The following is a 19,220-nucleotide window of genomic DNA, read 5'->3' as shown; positions in this document are numbered from 1 at the left end:
GGGGATTTTTTTTTTATTTATTTACTTAAACTGGATGCATGGATATTTTGGGTCACTGATCATTAATCAGACTGCACATTTGCAATTCTTTGCAAATTTTTACAATACACAATCGCCATGAACGTTTTTAGGAGGCCGATGCAGGAGGTGGGTGAAAATCAATTTTCTTTGAAAATGGTTGCAGTGGTGCATTTTGGACTGTTTATCAGGAATACGACGGCAATATTGCAGCCTCTTTCAATTTCGTGCAATATAGCATTCTACAACTTTTGGGAGTTGATTTTTTTTCATGGATATACACGAATATGATTTGAAAATCACAACGCACTGCAATTTGTTTTCAAACACCAATGTTATCAGCAGTACGAATTAGCCATGGACGGTAAATTGAGGTGGTTTTTCTTTTTAACTGGTTACAATGGGGTAATGTGGGTAGCGCAGATAAATGTAATTGCAATTTGGTTCCGTTAAAATATGTATTCGATGATAACTTGTTATGATACTAGTGCTTTAGCGTCTAAATGTTTAGGGGGAACTTTTCCCCTTCAAACTGGATGCAAATGGTAATTTTCCATTGCTATCACGAACATAATTGAGAAATTGTAATATGCAGGGTGTCTATAAAGTCATGGTGCAATTGGAAATACTAATGGCTTCGTTACAATTACTCTAACATGATGTGTCTCGCTTTTCGGTTTTTCTGAAGTTTCATGTAACGTCTATTTTATAAAATATTTTCCATAATTTCTGGAACTTGCTTTAACGAACTGCTGTTGACCCATGTCCAAAGTATGATTACAACGCAGTACATTAAAGCACCAACACAGAAATTGCATAAATAGAAGGAAAAAAGTTCTGGTATTGATAGATCACGGTCTGTTGATGAAGGAACTGCAGCATTTGTAGAACAATCCATTGAGAGAAGTCAGAGAAAGAGTCAGCTGGAGTGATCTAAAAGACTAAAGAACCTCAGTCTTATCCACGCACAATTCATTTCGAATTACAGTCAGCGCCTCAGTTCTACTTGAGATTTAGTTAGGAGAGGACAGCCATAGTTACCACTCCTCTTGTGCTAGAAGATATCGAGACATTGTCTCTGAGCACCATTGATTTGTTGGTTACGATGATAAGCAGAAAGAAACGTAATCGAACAAAATGGTCTAAACGACAAAAGCTATCTCACACCAACATTTTGAAAAAACTCTGATTTGAATGGACCATGAAATTTTTTTTAAAAAGTTCTCTCATTAGTAGAACCATTACTTAAGAATCAAGTTACTTTTATGAAGACATCCATACCAACAATGAAAGATTGATAGCTACACTACGTTTCGGGGTAACTGCAGGAAGTTGCAAGGATCTGAAATTTGCCACAGCCAATTCTGCTCGGTCACTGGGGAAAACTATATCTGAAACTTACGAGGTAATGTGGACGTCACAGAGGAATCAGTATTTGAATGTAAATTAGTAACAATGCCAATCATAACATTTATTTTAATTTGGAATCTACACACACACACACACACACACACACACACACACAACACACACATATATATATATATATATATATATATATATATATATATATATATATAATGTGTGTGTGTATATATATGAGTCATATCACATTACCGTGATTCATATACATACATCGAGCTACAAATATCCTTTAATATCTAATTCCCCCTACCTCGGAATTAATATATTTTCATATGTTAACCGAAGGGTAGTCTTTTTAGTCGATAAGAATTTTCTCGGCTCACGGGAGCGAACCATCGAACCCCAAAAATCCAGAACGCACAGTGAAGCCTTAAACCACACCGCCACTGCAAGAGAGTATAAGTTTATGCCGCCTCTCAACTACAACTACCTGTCGCTCTCAGGTGTTTTTTGTTTTGAAGTCGGCATCAACCCACCTCGACCTCAGTAACGTTGTAGTGCTTTTGTCCGCAGTAGCCATTATATGATTCATATCACATTACCGTGATTCATATACGTACATCGAGCTACAAAAGTCCTTTAATATCTAATTCGCTCTACCTCGCAATGGTTCGCGTCCGTGAGCCGACAAATTTCTTATTGACTAAAAAAAAAATTCTCAGAGGTAGAGCGCATTAAAGGACATTTGTATTAAAAGGACATTTGCAGCTCGATATATTTATTATTATAATATATAATAACTATTATATTATCAATATTATATTATCATCGTAGATACATCTAATTTATATTATACTCATATATTCTATATATATATATGTATTATATTAAATTTGTATATAAATTAATAATATTATTTAATATATCTAATTATATATACTATAATTATATATATATAATAATATATTATATATTTATTATGTGTGTTGGTGGTGTGGTGTGTGTGTGTAAAATGGTTACAGGGCAAGGAAAGAGATCAAGAATACCAAATTGTTAATTGTTAAAATGGTAAAAATCAGAGATGATTCAGGATAATCCGGGATCACGAGGTCACAAACTAAAACCATAGATTTAACATACAAGCATACGGAAGCTTGGCCATACAAAATTTAAAAAAACACTAATAAAAGTAAATATATTAATTTTGTTGCTTATATTTATCAACAACTTTTTCAATTATGAAGGCTTCGAGTTTAAACAAACCAAGACTTGTTTTTTTAAACTCGATGCCTTCATGATTAAAAAAGTTATAAAGAAATATAAGCAACAAAATTAATATATTCAGTTTTATACATGTTTTGTATGGCTAAGCTTCCGTATCTCTTATGGTTAAATATATGGCTTTAGTTTGTGACCGGATAATCCCGGATTAATATGAGTAATCTCTGATTTTTACCATTTTGACAATTATACATCTATAATATTATAGTAACCTCTTTTTCATCCTTATTTCATTTGTGCCCTGGCGATCCATGAATAAACAGGAGAAAGTGCTCGATATTGACCTTCTGCTTGTCATTTTCCTGTGGTATTCATGTGCATCTTCTGTGATTATTTTAAGCAAAATGGAAACCACGCACAACTTCTACGCCTTCTCTGTGAATTTTCCGAGCCTCGTTCTATTTGTGACTTCTTTCTACAATGCTCTATCAAACATCACAAACCGAAACTTCGACTTAACTGGATACGGGAGTGTTTGAGTAAGAAAGTGATGCCTAAGTCGATTTTACCAAGGAGAATTCTTCGTTTAGCAGAACTGCCTTTCGACGAGTTTCAACGCATCATACTTAGAAAACAGATCGAAATCACAAAAGTGGAAGTAGATGCTTTCCGTACCCTTAGAAGCAGACGGTATGGCTTTAATCAGACTGTTCCTTTGGAGTGGAAGAATTGGATGCTGGATTACTGCTACATGAAATTGATCCGGTGTTGCAACCGTCTTGAAAGGAAGCTTCAATTCAAGCTGAAGTACCTTACTGCTGAAAGCAACTGGACTATATATGCTAACGTAGACTTCATGGTTAATTCATCAGAAAAAAAAGGTGGATAGTACTGCAACAGCGGCTTTGGTTTATGGATTGAGCTTTGGTGTTCCTGACGGTGACCTGGACTATGACGATATCTCAAAATAATTTTGTTACTTGTAAAAATTTAGTCATAATTTATGACCTGAGGACATAAATATTTGTAAAGGTATTGCGTGTGGTGCTGTGCCCAGGCCTACTCCCCCTAATGTACCCGTAAGATTTCTCCAGGCCTATAAAAAACCATATAAAAAGACGAAACAGTGCAAGTAACAAGGGCAGATACGTCTAATGCAGTGGTAATGATAAGTAACTAGTTAAATAAAATAATGACATTTTTTAATGATAGTGAAACTTACACGAAACTGATGTCTGATCCTACACAGACAGTGAACTATTATTTGAGTAAACAAATATAATCCGTTCTAAAGGACTTGACCACTTAATTAAACAGCTTACACCTCGATGCTCCTCCCTACCTTATCTGTATGGTTTACTCAAGACATAAAATCAACAACCCTATCAGACTAATCATTAGTTCAGTAGGCCCAGTTTCGCATAATTATCTAAATGGCCTGTAAAAGTTCTTACACCTTTGGTAGGAAACATTTCTATCACGAATGTATACAACAACGTCGACACGAAAACAATCAGGGAAAAAATGCAGGACATACTAAGCGCTGTCTTATTTCCGGTGTTTTCTGGTTTTTCAAGAAGGCTACAAGACTATGGCACCGTCCTGGTGGCAGCTCATGGAACTGAGTCGTACATATACCATCTCAGTTATTATTAATCCTCTAATCTTGTCTCCAATCCTCCCCTTCCTTCATTATTGAAACCACGTCGACTTGGAACCTAGACTCAAGAGAAAAACTTCTGGATCAACGAGTTAGTTTTAAGCAGGGTATCAAATCAAACCCAACATCCATCCCCAACTACTTTCACATCACTAGGGGTTCACAATGCAACAAGAACAAGCACATGACGTGTTGTAGATTCTACTTTGGAAACCAGTGGGTAACACTGTCATGGCGAACAGGTGCTATCCCATTTTGATTATATTGCTGCACTCTTTTTTTTCCTTTTTTGAAATCTTTTTATACGAGTAAGCAGTCACAAACAACACGTTTTCATATGGATTTTATTTTCCACGCTATGAGGTTATACATTTACCCACAGGCAGCATTATTTATTTGCGTATGACAGCAGCGTCGGTGCATTACTCAAAGTCATAGATGCATAAGCGTGCTTGTTAAAATCACCCATGCACATTGCAACGGAATATCAAATTAATCTAAATTTTTGTGTTCTATCCTGTAATTATTTGGTTTTCTAGAAATAATATCTTGAACAGTTCAGTTTCGTCCTATGACTTTTTAATCAATCTCTCTCTTATTTATAAATTAGGTCCATAAATTATCATCTATCGTCGGTAATACAAGATCCTTACCAAAGTTATTAAAATGACATGACTGGTATCGTTTAACTGCATGAATACTTTATGCATCTGTTGACCTAAGACCCTAAGCGGTGAATCAGGTACCTGGTAATTAGTCGACAGTGGAAGACTTGCAAATAATCTCATTTTAGTAATTAGCATACACTGGTACTTATGGCTTTACATATCAGGTAAGTAGTGTAAATGTAGCTAAACAACATTTATTTGTGATCGTTGAATTCTACTATCCATTTCTAGGACTGGGGTCTTCATTTTGTCAAAATATCTTTCAAACTAATTCTTTGATCGAAATGTTGCTTGGACACAGTATACAAGACTCCTACCGCAAATTTTTCTTTATATAGTGCATTGTCAAATGGGATACATTTGAATGTCCTATATCCCCAACCCATCCCTCCCTATCTCCCTCCCTCTCCCTTCCAATCCTCATCCCTCCTTCAACACACTTTCCTGGCCTCCTATCTCTGCCGCCTGCTTTCCTGCATATGATATATTGAGTAATAGTTGATACTATAAATATGTTTTTTTTTAATTGTGATTGTTTTTTCTTGTTATATAAATGGGAGTAAGCTAAAGAGCGTATGACCTTCACCAAATTCACCCAGTATAATAAACCTACTGTCACAATCTGTTAAATCCTTTACCCCACATACCAACATGTTGACTACAAGTAGATAAGATAAGGTAACCCAAAACTAAATCGCACCATTTAATCTACAGCCTAGTATAAGAGTATAATTAACACTACTATTTAGAGTGATAGAGGAATTATGAAATCGGTCTCTCTCTCTCTCTTTCTCTCTACCATGTATTAAGTATTATCATAGGTTGAAAAGTGATGCAAACAATTGAGAATATCACAGCAATTTTATTCACACTCTTTGTCACTGTCAAGGAACAAATCGTCCACGCCATCACTATCAATGTTAATAATCATGGGATCTACAGGTTAGTGGACATTACCTGTGGACCAGTACTCATCCTTGAAGGCTCTGGACTGTCTCACTGCACCTTCCCACACCTTTCTTGCTGTGCTAACCTTAGTTTCCTCTATCCTGACCTGCATATCTGCCCAAGTGAACCGCTGTTATGAAGATTGCATATGATTTTTTATGTATCCCCAGACCTGTGTTGAGCTCAGGATGAGCAGGTAGCAGCCACGGGTGACTGTGTCAATCTTGTACAGAAGATGTGGGCAGTTCTACTTACTGATCTGCAGCAACTCAGGACATTTGGCGGTGGTGGGAAAGGTATCTGGTAGCATGATAACCATTTCACAATCTCTGCTTTGATGGTGGAGGTGGTAGGCAGCAACTTTCCTCACTCAACTGGTTGTAGTAGGTTGCATTGGTAAGCACCAGCACTGATGGCTCAGGCAATGCTGGAAGGAGCTGCAACGTCAGCCAACGTTCGAAGAGGTTACTGTTAATTTTGCTATGGTAGTCACTACTTTTGTTTTTTTGCTTGGAAGCACAAAAATGCATCCTCGATGGAATCATCAACTGTGCCCATAGCAACAGCTGCAAAGCGCTCCTTTTTTCCAGGTAGGACCGGACAACAGTAGTAGGCACTGTTCGCAGGCTGTGAGGCACTCGCTCCACTCCCTGCTGGGATGCATTCCTGTGGTTAACCATATTCTTCAACATATACCACCTGTGTCCCCCTCCAATATTCCTTGAGTGCTCAGAGAGTGCCAATTGTGCGCAGCACACAATATCAAGTGACACCATTCTTACATACTTTTTACTCTGTGTGGTCTTTTAATTGCCACACCATTGTTTATTAGGTTTCAGCTAGGGATGAAGTGGTTTTTCCGTAAGTCTTCTATGAGCATGCTAATGATGAAGGTGATGTTCCTTAGCAAATTCACCATGAATATAGTTATGAATGGCACCAGTGGCAAAATTGTCAAAGACACATGTTGTGGCACTGAGCGTTAGTGTGCCAAGTGGTGTTGCCGGGGAGTGCTTGGGCTAAGACCCAGGTTGTGATGAACAAGTGAATGCACCACTCTTGTCTTGATTCCCATGACGTCTATTATAGAATGGAGGTAGAATTTGTCTTGGGATACGTAAGATGGAAGGTATATTCAACATAATTGATGGAGGTTAGCTGTATAAACATTACAGGGGTTTGGCTCTATAAACATTATGGGGTTTTTAATAGTATATTTGTCAGATACGGGATTAATAATGAGTGGTAGGTTATTGATAATAATTCTCCCATTAAGCTTAATAGGGGTCAGTAGATAAAGATCATATTTTATTTTAGTGAAGAATTTTAGTCCGTAATAATTGACTATGAGATTGGGTATGTTAGTTCATGAAGATTCGTGTGTTAAAGCAAGACTTTAATTGTTCTAAGATCACGTAGAGTTGTCAAAAGGTCAGTTAGAACCTAATAATGACGAAACATGGACACATGATGACTTTGGAGAATTCCCAAGTTCACACGAGTGGTGACAACGAAAACAACATAGGATCTACAACGCCAGAGGTTGGATCTTCACACGGGCGAAGATGTCACGGGTCGCCATTGCAAGGACGAGATATCGTCGATGGATCGTCTCAAGATAGATTCTGGGACAAATCAGGAATCTACAATATTTCTACGAAGCAGGTGCAGGACACACTTGCATGGAAGTCACGGGATATTTCAAGTCGGCAACGAGGTGGCAGTTACAATTCCTTTATCGGAAGATGTTGAATCTACAGTTCAGCAATGAGGGTGTTAGGATACACCTACAGGGGTCGCAGATCCTTAATAATGGCTCATGCAGAGTCGTTTCGAGATGGTTCATGGTGCTCAGCTGGTGGGTATAGAACTCGTTGACAAAGGTGTTCATGAAACACTTTCATGGGACCACGAGGCAGTTAAAGTTCCACCTACACTGGGGACGGTTACAGTTCCACCGCTTGAGGATAACGATGGGGATGAATTATTCTTCGATGAACGCTACCCATTTCCAGTGATTGCAGTTTTGGTAGCTATAATGATGGTCAAAATATGTGTTGTAGGAGCTATCTTGCACACATTATGAACTAGTAGCCAATGTAGTGTGTGACAGGGGTGGACAAAAGGCAAAGGTGGCCAAGCCATCTTAAAGGCACTGGCAGATATATATATATATATATATATATATATATATATATATATATATATATATATATATATATATATATATAGATATATATATATATCAAATAGTGGGGTTGATAACCCTTAGCTCTTGCCAGTTAGAGACAGATGCAAAACGCTGGATTCTTTGGAGATGCTGAGATGAAAAACAAATAGGAAACAATTGAGTTCATTGACGCAGGTTGTGGTAGAGTGGTTGTGGAATTTGGCTTTTCAGTACCTGCTTGCTCTGGTGGGAACCCTTTTCCCCCATATTTCGTCCGTCCAAATATCTGAAGATTCTGACCTTCATTTAAATACTATAAGATCTTTATTTGTAATCTTGTTACTGTAATCTTTCTGATATAAATATTAGTGAAAGTATAGTTAATCTAACTAACTCCCAGAGTTTATCTTGATATTACCCAATATGAAGTCGGCTTTCAACCCAGATCTGTCATAGGATTCTGCTATAGGTAACGCTTATGTCGGAGTTAACCAACAAGTAATCTTTCATGGAGAGTTATGAAATAATTTGTAAGCTATGAAATAATTTGTAAGCAGAGATGGCATGGAAGTGGGACCTTTATTACTCCTCCCCAACCTAAATGCAGTTAATAGCAGATTTATAGTTTATATGTATATATATATATATATATATATATATATATATATATATATATATATATATATATATATATATATGTAAATATAAATATAAATAAACAACTTGACATATCACACCTTTAATTGGGTGAGATTGTCTACAAGCAAGGCAACTTGGCTTTAATATTATCTTTTGTTATCTACCCTTGATTGCATTAATTTACATAAAATTAGTATTTTTGTAGTAAAATTAACTGTAAATTATGTTACATCAGTGTGAATAATTACACCATAGCAGGATAGAATTGTTGCTAGAAGTTAATGCTTTAAGTAAATTTTGCTGTTACTCTAATGCAGTATGTGTATGAGCAAAAATATATCATGAATGCATATCTCATGACTAAATATGACAACATAAGAATATGTTAAGTTAACTTTGTTATGCAAAGTCATGCATTTAGTTTGTTTTGATGAGGCAGGTCAAATGTAGTGCACATGGGGTTATGTTAGGTGATGCCAAGGAATAAGACGGGGCACAGTGCCAGACATGACACTATTGTCGCTAAGGCCTAGTGGCTCTGATTTTAAGTACAAGTTGCTTTTCTATCCTTGCAGCAGCATGTTTTGAGAATCAGGGACTTGTGGAGTCCAGTTGATCGGCGGTTGGCACTAGCACTCGGGGTACAATACGAGGACAATAAGTGTGATGAAAGGACAGATTCAAAAGAAGGAAATACCTTGCGCTTTCTAGGGGTGCTATTCTGAGTGGAAATAACGTAACCCTTCACTCTGGAGGGACCAGGAATTTTATTATCTGTACCTTTGATATGTTCAATTCTCCAATTGTAGTCTTAGAGATCAATGCATCAACACAATAAATGTTTGTTCTGGTTCATAAAAGTCATGAGATACTTAAGGGGGTCATGATCAGTAAGGACTGTTAAAGGGAATTTATAGTCAGCATCATAGGATTCGAACTATTTCATAGCCACGTTCATGCCCAGAAGTTCCTTTTCAATTATGCTATACCGGGTTTGAGCTGAGTTTAGCTTCTTGGAATACTAGGCTACTGGTTGCCTAACCTCATCTTTTTCTTGGAACATGATCGCATCACTGCCGCAGCCATGTAGAGGGGCCGGTTATAGTCAGGTGTATGGAGAACTGGTTGACTGAAGAGTATGTTTGCTCACACCCAGATGTACAATGGTTGCTTTCCTCGGAAAAGGTTAGTTATAAGAACAGCAGCATCAGTGAAGTTGGGAATGAAACACCAAAAGTACTGGACAATTCTTACGAAGCACTGAGGTTCCTCTTGGTCTTCGGTATGGCACTTCTTTAGGTTAATGACAAAATTGGCCCTTTTTAGGGTGGTGAGGATTTGGCGAAGAATTTGCAGGTGCTCCTCCTATCAGTGGGAGTAGGTAACTATGTCATCTGGGGACACCACACAAGATTTTATTCATTAGCCTCTGGAAACAGCTAGGCATGTTCCTTAGTCCAAAGGACATCACCTTACACTAATAGAGAGGCCAATGGGCATGGTAAAGGCAGTCAGAGGGCATGACTTCTCTGACAGGGCACCTGCCAGTATCCCTTTTCTAGATCTATCTTGCTCAAGTAGCGGGCACTGCCTAGGCTGTCTAAGTAGGCTTCAATTTGCAGAAGGGGTTTTGGTTCGGGTTTGGTCACTGCATTTGATTTACGGAAGTCGATCGATAACCTATCTCCCCCTTCTTCCATAGGAGCCAAGACTACTGGGGAGGACCACTCATTGTGGCTATCCTCGATGAGGCCAACTCCGAGCTGGAGCTGTACTTGCTCTTCGATTCTCCTTGCTTTCTGTAGACAAGTTTGAGAGGAGAGCAGGAGTAAAGTGTTGCCTATTGCCATACCAAATATTTGTTGGTAAAATTCGCCAGTGAATATATAACTTACAATCACAAATTTGCACAACTTAGTGAGTGAAATAATATGACATACAGGTAGAGGTAATTCTTGATGGATTAGTTTATTACTAAGATACTCTAAAATAGAATCTATAGGAGTTTTAGTAAAGAGAAAAACCATAAAAACTAACGAATCTTTCAACTGGGCAAAATGTTATTTCTTAATTTATCAACAAAATTCTATGAAACTGAGCAAAGTCTGTAAATGCCAGAATAGTTCAGTGTGAAAAGTGTAAAATATAAAAATATTTCCATAAATAGGTGAAAGAAACGAACGCCCCTTCCCCCCTTTCATCTACTGACTAGGAGAATCCATTACAGTGTCTAAGTAAGGGCAGGGAAAAGAGATATCTCGGACTACAGATATCTCTGATTACAGATATCCAGTTACTGACGTGTTTTGAGAAGTCTACACTTCCAATTATGACTGATCAAGCCAAATTGTCCTGGGTTGAACAAAATGGATGTAAAAACGAAGAAACGTCTCCATTTGCACGAGGTTGGACACAATACGGGAGCATAATCCCGGATTCTGTTCCATAATTAATTGTTTAATTTTTACAAAAATTTTGTGAAACAAATTTTATTACCATTATCGCAAAATAAGCATCTTTGTTGAACTGAAAACGTTCTGGTAAACTGGGTAACCACGAATGAACAGTGTTGAGAAGGAAAGACAATTTTCTTTTAAGTTTTATTAGTTTTTTTTATCCTTCAATTTACATTTGTTATTGCTTTTCTGTCAACACAATGTATAATTTTGCTTTGGTATTTATAATCTAAATATACCTTTTATATGTACTTTTTGTTCATCTGTCCCCTTACCTAGTTACGTTTGCATTTATTATTTTTTTCCTGTTCTTCCATACTTTTTCTCCACTAACTCACGGTTGAAACTTTTCCACGAAAGCAACGATGATAAGCTGAAAGATGTATAAGGTTGTCTCTGTTCTCTCATAAAATTACTAGCAATATTTAAACCGCAGCTGAAATTGAACACGGAAATAATTTTTCCCAAAATTTTCCCTTTCATCTGCAAAATGTTTCGCCCAAAGAAAGCTAAAATGTTCCACATCAAATAAACTAAAATTGGTCCCCCTTTACTTTGCTTCTTTAATTCATCATCCCCTAAATATTTCATTATATAACAGGGAATTTAATTTGAGTGTCTCTGGGCGGCGAGCTAATAAACAGTAATGATAACTGATGAGCTTAGGGGACGCTATGAGGCTGGGAGGAGCTGGTTTGTGGGTTTTGGGGGGAGGGGGGATGCCGGGGATTAGGAGACTCTCGGTAGAACGATGTTGGAAATTTCGCCTGCAAGCTTACGATGTTGCACTAATTAAGAACAGCTGCAGAGCTGTAGAAATATTGGTGTCAAATTTTCTTTGAAAATCTAGTGTTGCACAGATCAGCGATTGTTGAACTACTGAAAATTACTATAGAAAATATTCTTCTTCGCGTATATTGTGGTATGGAAATCAGAACCTGAGGAAATATTGTGTTAATTATATTCCACTGAAGAATGTTTACGATATTATCATCATAAAAGCATCTCTGAATAACCCAGTGTTTAGCGTAATGAATTTAAAGGAATTTGATATTTGTTGCACGATCTTTTCATCTCTAAAAGATCTAACCTGTACGTCAGTGAAGAAAAGAATAGTCTCCCCTCAACTTCCATTCTATTAACACCGGAAGGACTTCCCTGCCTTTTCATTATGAAAGGAGTCCTTGCCTTGTGCCTCAGTGCAATAGAAATTCTTATGCTATGTTTCCATGATACAAAAGAACCTTCTTGGACTTCGATGACGCAGAAAGAACCCACTCTCGTCTGCTTACCAGACCCCCCCCGTATTTCTATGATACAAGCAATTATTTACATGCATATATATAGTATATTTGGTATTGTTATGCTTGCTGTATTCAAGAGATGTTGAGTCGATTCTAAACCTCCCCTTTGTGCGTCTTTAATGAGAATAAAGCAATGGGACTATACCCTTCCTAAGTTGCTAAGTAATCGATCTTTTGCCCTAACAGAGTAAAATTCTATAAAATGTTCATGTAGATGGTTCAAGAAAGCAGTGAGCAAGGAATGTAACACTATTTATTATTCTTTCCAGTAGGGCTGTAGGAGACTAAAAAAGATATATACTATGTAAAAACAGTACCATGGCCATTTTCAAGAGCATTGGTCTTCAATAAAATGAATAGTTACGTAGCAAAAAGTAACACTAGCCAGGAAATAAAAAACTGAAAGGGATATAGAGACTGTCCTCTGTCTTCTCTTTTTCAAAATAAAACGCCATCAGGCAATATCTATCAACAGAATCATGGAAACAAATGTAAAATAGCCTTAAGCTGGGATCAAACATAGGCGACTCAAGCCATCGACCGTCTTAATGGCTTATTTTTGTATCAGTCGTTGGCAGTCGCTGGCCTTGGGCTAAAAAAAAAATCGGTCGAATACGACAACAGCACGATTTATGCAATGTACAATCACGACAGCATTACGTACGTCTAGAGGAGATTCCCGAATTACGTAGTTGTCCACGTATGTCGACTCTAGGCTACACCCACTTTTAAGGTTTTTTGGGGACACCGACTGATGTAAAGGCAATTACATAAGACGTAAAGTAATTTAGACATACTTAATACACAGTCAGACATATTATGAAGTACATAAACTGTGTCGTGAACATGTTGGAATAAGTATATAAGAGTGTTGGGAATTTGACACTCATACCCATTCTAGGCACTGACAGAGACACAAGACGGACGAACAGGAAGTTTTGAAGACCCAGCAATATCTGGGACTGATATTAGACTACTTAGATGGTCTTGAATTAGCACTGGCCATGTTGGATTATTCATTACTATGCTAAGTTGTTGTTAAGAGTAATGTAAATATTACATGAATGAAAGTGCAAGAAACTAAAAAGAAGGAGAAGAAGATGCTGGATGTGGTCCGACTTACAAAGAAAAGAGGAGAAAGGTTACTACGACAACTTGATGAGAGAATTAGCAACTGAAACTCCAGGACTATACCGGAACTTTACCAGGATTAAAGAGGAGCTTTTCAATAAAATTGCTGAAAGTGTCAAGAAAAAACTCACATTCTGGAGAAGACCCATTGAGCCAGACCTGCATGTAGCAATTACCCTGTGTTACCTTGCAACCGGAGAATCCTACAAGAGCCTGGCCTTCCAATTCCGAGTAGTTGCCGACACAGTCTGCGGTATTGTACCTGAAACTTGTATGGCCATAGTGGCTGCATATGGCGATGAGGTGGAGCAGTCATCCATGACCCCAGAGCAATGGAAGGAAGTAGTTCATAGTTTTGAAGAATACTGGAATTTCCCACACACCCTTGGAGCAATAGACAAGAAACTCATCAGAACCCAAATCTCAGTGAAAGGAGGAACTCAATACTACAACCATAAGAGATTTTACTCATGTACATCGATGTAGGTGCCATAGGTTCTGAGTCTGATGGTGTTAAGTGCTTGTACATAATGAAGCCAATCTGCCTGCTCCTGAAAGATTGCCAAACGAGAATGAAGATAAACACCCAGTCCCATATTTCCTCATTGGAGATGACACCTTCACTCTGAAGAATTATATAATGAAACCATACCCTGCACGAAATCTGACAGCACATGAGCACATCTTTAATTACCGACTGAGCACGGCAAGACCTACAGTGGAGAATGGCTTTGGCATACTAGCAAACTGGTAGATATTGTTCACAAATATAATACTGTTTTCATTCAGTGCTTGTTTAAAGCGTATTAATATTAATATGAAACACCTTCTGCATACCATTTCTTTTCTACAGAAATAATACATATTTAACATAGAATACCTTTCGTATACCATCTCATAATAAAATCAATATTCATGATTTTTCTCTCACATAAGGCCATACATGTTCACTGGAGGCCTGACGAAACTTTATGCCCAATCTTCGACATGACCGTATCGAGTCCGTGGTATCGGCCGCTAGTATGTTGGACAACTTAATTTTGATAATGTCGCGAATGAGGCAGATCAAGATGAGACACATGAGGCCATACCTGTTCACTGGAAGTCTGACGAAACTTTATTACCGAACCTGACTCACTCAAGGCGTCCGTGAGGAACCATGATTTGCAAGGCTTAACGAAATCACCTTTGTGATTATTTTAACTCCCCTGCAGGCTCCATTGATTGGCAAGATTCAATTATACAAAACAAGAAAGCAATAGAACATTCCTCTACATACTTTATAAAATAAAACAGAAATAACATGGTAAATATCACAATAAATGTTGAAATTCTAAAATATTTATATTATTACCCAACGCATTTTCTTGTGAGTTTTATTCGGTGTCATAATTTACTGACGAGAGAAACTTTTTGTCAGCTTGCCAAGATGTAAGGTATTACGATCTTTATTCGATGTCATATTTAATGGATGAAAGAAACCTGTTGTCAGCTTGACAAGATTTAAGGTATTACGGCCCTGACACCTGGAAAAAACGGAAAATCTCTAAGGACTCCTACTTATAGCCGGCCAAGTCAATGGTGACTCACGGCCCAGACAGAACACAGATTTTAACAGCCGACTGGGAATAAGCTGTAAAAGGGACAGAAGTATACCATAGCCTTATTACTTTCTATGCATCCACAACATCAGTCGTTTCCATCTTTTATAGTCATGATATCTAATGGATCATTTTTATTCAACACCTTGTGTGCATATTTGTAAGTGTTTACATAATAAAAATATGGAATGTTAGTCCATATATATAAAAGTCTAAAACTAAAGAGGTCAACCAGATTGCTTGCAGGAATGTGATCAGACTAGAGACGCTAAAGATGACGTATACAATAAAAGTAGGCTAAGATAACATGCCGTCACCTGTAGTCATTCAATTGTTTATAAACATTAGTCCAAGCTCCCTGCTTGAGACAACTACCGCCTACGTGATCTGTAGCGTGTCATTTGATTGTGTGTTCGTATGAAACTATGTATTGTAATGTATGTTCATATGTTCGAACTACTGTCTGTTCCTTCATAACTTGTAACGGAGATGGTAGACAAGCAGAACAGAGTTAGTGATCGTCATTAGAAGACCTGTACCTCTTTACCTAAGCTTTATCATGTAGAGGAATAGGATTAGCCATCATCATTGGCAGAAGCGATCAAGCTATCGTTATTAGAAGACTTGTACAATCATATCTGATCTTCACCATGCAAAACTTCAGAAGAATATATAATTTTTTTATACTTAGTGTTTTCTACAAGAAAAAAACCTCACCGAACCATGAGTTTAACACATCGTCGTAAAGATAATACCGACTTCGTAAGTGATCTACAAAACCCCAGACACTCCATTGAAGATGGAAGTGCAATACCAAACCGACTTAGCGTATAGATTATCGCTAGTCTAAACATTACCTCATAGGGCGCCGTATCATACAAGGCACAAGCCCTAATATTGGTGGCCAGCGGACCAGAAGAACTCTACAACGTCCTACGAAGAAAAAACAGAATAATAAATCATGAAGTCAACGACTTCAGAAAACAACAAGATTCGTCAAGCAACTTAGTATCATCGTTAGTGAATAACTTCAAGAAACAAAACAAAAAACCGACGTGTCCTTTTTTTTTCCTACGGCAACGGAAGCTTCGTCTCTCATTAGAATCATTCAAGAAAACATCGTTAGTGAGCGTTTCCGGCACTGCAAGAAACAAACCGAACGCGTCTGCAGCATCGGATTTTCAAGGGCTCGAATCATCGAAACAACGCGCACGGGGGAAAACTGAAGCCAAACCAGGTCGTCCGCTAAATAGAGAAGGAGGACCAAGGCCGTGTGTCGTTATCGGAACACCGTAACTTCCCACAAAAGCAAGCTAAGTACAATTTTATTCATTTGGAGTAACTTTGAGTGTTTCCTTTGCAGGTCGAATTGCGTTATTCCTGTGCTGAAGTTACGAGACATTCTTAATCTTACTTTTTTACAGAAATTATCTATATCATTGAGATTTCGCTACTGCGAGTTTTTATCTTTGAGTGTCTGTTTCCAGAAGTTCTACTGAAATATCATAATCATATACTATGTTAATTTATATCATGGGTGATTATTAATCCCTTACGTAACAAAAATCATATTAAACAGTGAATATGCGTTTACGCAGTGGACGTTCTGTATTTATACAGATGCATGGATAGGGTCGTTAAGCACCGTAGTGATTAGAAAACACACAAAAAACAAGTGGAACACCCGTACAAATCTATATAAATTAGAGGTAAAACATATTTCGGGTCATGACAATAAATGCTCCTTTGCAAGTCCCCAGATCGCAGTTTTAGCCTTGAGTTTTTGAGTTATATAAAATATCGAACCTCAATGACTCAACTTAACTTTAAAAATACGGCTGGATTGCAAGGAATAACATGTCTGTAAAAAACTTTCATCAGGCTAAATGCGCTGACCAGGATCCCTCACTATTTCAAATTTTAGCAAAAGAATGAAGTACAAACAGTTAATATTGAATACAGTAGAGATAACTTGTCTTATTAGTAATCGCTCAGTTCCTAATAGTTCGTCATTCATTGCTTTATACGTAACCAGCAACATAATGCTAAAAACACACAATACGTTTGCCGATGGTAATAAAGAGAAGGATCTAATTATTACAAAAAGAAATAGAAACAGTAGCCTTTCAGAATCAAACAAGCAAACTCGGTTACTGTGTCACCTAGTCAAAGCGGTCAAGGTTAGTCAAAAACTGCCGAAGTGTTCAAAGCATAGCAAATTCCACACAATAAGACTCTAGCAGAGTGGGGAAAAGCGATGTTGGTTCATACCAATATCTTTTTGAATTAAAAAGGATTTTTCCTATGAAACACACGACCGTATAAGTAATCAGAGCAGGTTTTCGTTTTAATTTTATAATATAATTTATAATAAATACTGGTGGATTAAGCCCAACTGTACGCGCCGTTTAAAAATTAGAATATCTTGTTTTATTTCTTTAGTACACGTAATATCTTGTATTTACGGACTCACCGTCTGTTGTTCGAACTTCCTAATGAGAAGTCCGGATAAGCGAGCGCTTACAGATACCTCTATAGTTATAAAAAACATGATCTGTATGTAGTGTAATTGTAAGATCTCATCTAGGGGTATACAAAATATTATCTTACATCCTGCAAAATAAGGCGTGTTTATCAAAGGAAAATCCTATAAACCTTCAAACATAGTAAAAATCCGTTTGAACAAAAATGAGACAGTTAATCAAATAATAACTATATAAAGGAACTATACATTTGTCTCATAAAATCGTAACATTGTTCAAATGACCCAACAGAATTCACAACCGCAGTCGTACTTTGCACGCAAAATCTCGAGAAGCATGCACCCTCGAAGTCTTAGTGCGTGTAAAAAGACTTTGCTGGGAAATGAAATTTTAATCCTTCCCGACACTCTGAAATATAACGATTTCCGCGAACAAAGCCCTAAAAAGTATACATATCGTGGATACGGAAGTTATAAATATCGCATTTTTTATTGTTGCTAATTTTTAATCACGCCCAACCAGTCGTGGATGAATCTCTCTGATAATCTATCTAAAGTAATATCCGTAAAGTCATTCAAGCAGAGGTGATTCAGCAGAATTTTTTTTATCTTCTACCTGAATACCAGGAAGTTTCTCCACTAGCGAGTGATCTCTGGGAGAAAAAACGGATGTCATTGAAAACAAACACGGTCTAAGGACAAACATAAAGCTATTTACGTACCATCGTATAGATTCTCAATGAAATTTTAAAATAGAGATAAAGACGAAGTTGAAAAATGTTAGTAATAGGAGCCATTAGGAAATCAAATAAGCCATATAATTTTTCCCTCAAAACGTCATGCCATAAAAGATCGGACTTGGCGTATCTGCGCAGGATTGCTGTCGCTTAAACAAGGAAACGACTTCCGATAGTTTCCAGTGCGATGTACCGACGACATCTTATCTCTGTTAGGTTAGAATAAATTTTTTTTTCACCAACTTGGACTTACTTAAAGGCTTTTACCTGATACCCATTACCTAAGTGATTGTACCTCATACACCGTTTCAGCACACAGGGGACATTATCAATTTTTACGCATGCCTCCGGCTTACGTTGCGCCCCAAATTACAATATAGTGTTGGAGACTTTTAGGGATAACCTACATGCCTATATGGATGATCTTGTAATCTTTTCTAATACCTTAGAAGTACATTCACATAAAGTAGAGCTAGTGCTACAGAGACAAAGACAAATAATCTCAGGAGTAAAATATCTAAATGTGAGTTTTTTAAAACCGAACATGTTATCTAGGTTTTATGTGTCTAGTCAAGGTCTTAAACGTAGTCCGTGGTAAGGTGTCGGCTATTCATAACTTCCGGTACCTATTAACGTAAAAGGGGGATACAGCACTTTTGCGCTGTAGTGGGTATTACAATCGTATGCAAATATGTAACTCTTCAAATCATGACAGCTCCTTTAACAGATCTTACGAAGAAGAGAGTAGATTGATTATGGTCTAAAAAGCATCAACAGGCGTTCGATATCTTAAAAGCGGAATAATGCAGCTTACCTAACT

General features: G+C 37.4%; 1 protein-coding gene across 1 annotated transcript; it reads left to right on the top strand.

Moving 5' to 3' along the window:
* The first annotated feature begins 13,556 nt into the window (after nucleotides 1-13,556).
* Nucleotides 13,557-14,066, top strand: LOC135206562 (uncharacterized). The gene has a single exon (XM_064237907.1). The coding sequence runs from the start codon at nucleotides 13,557-13,559 to the stop codon at nucleotides 14,064-14,066; it is 510 nt and encodes a 169-aa protein (XP_064093977.1).
* Nucleotides 14,067-19,220: the final 5,154 nt, after the last annotated feature.

Source organism: Macrobrachium nipponense, chromosome 31 (genome assembly GCF_015104395.2).
Source record: "Macrobrachium nipponense isolate FS-2020 chromosome 31, ASM1510439v2, whole genome shotgun sequence".
NCBI classification, from domain to species: domain Eukaryota; kingdom Metazoa; phylum Arthropoda; class Malacostraca; order Decapoda; family Palaemonidae; genus Macrobrachium; species Macrobrachium nipponense.
The sequence above is the reverse complement of the archived record's forward strand: the minus strand, read 5'-3'. Positions and strand labels throughout refer to the sequence as shown.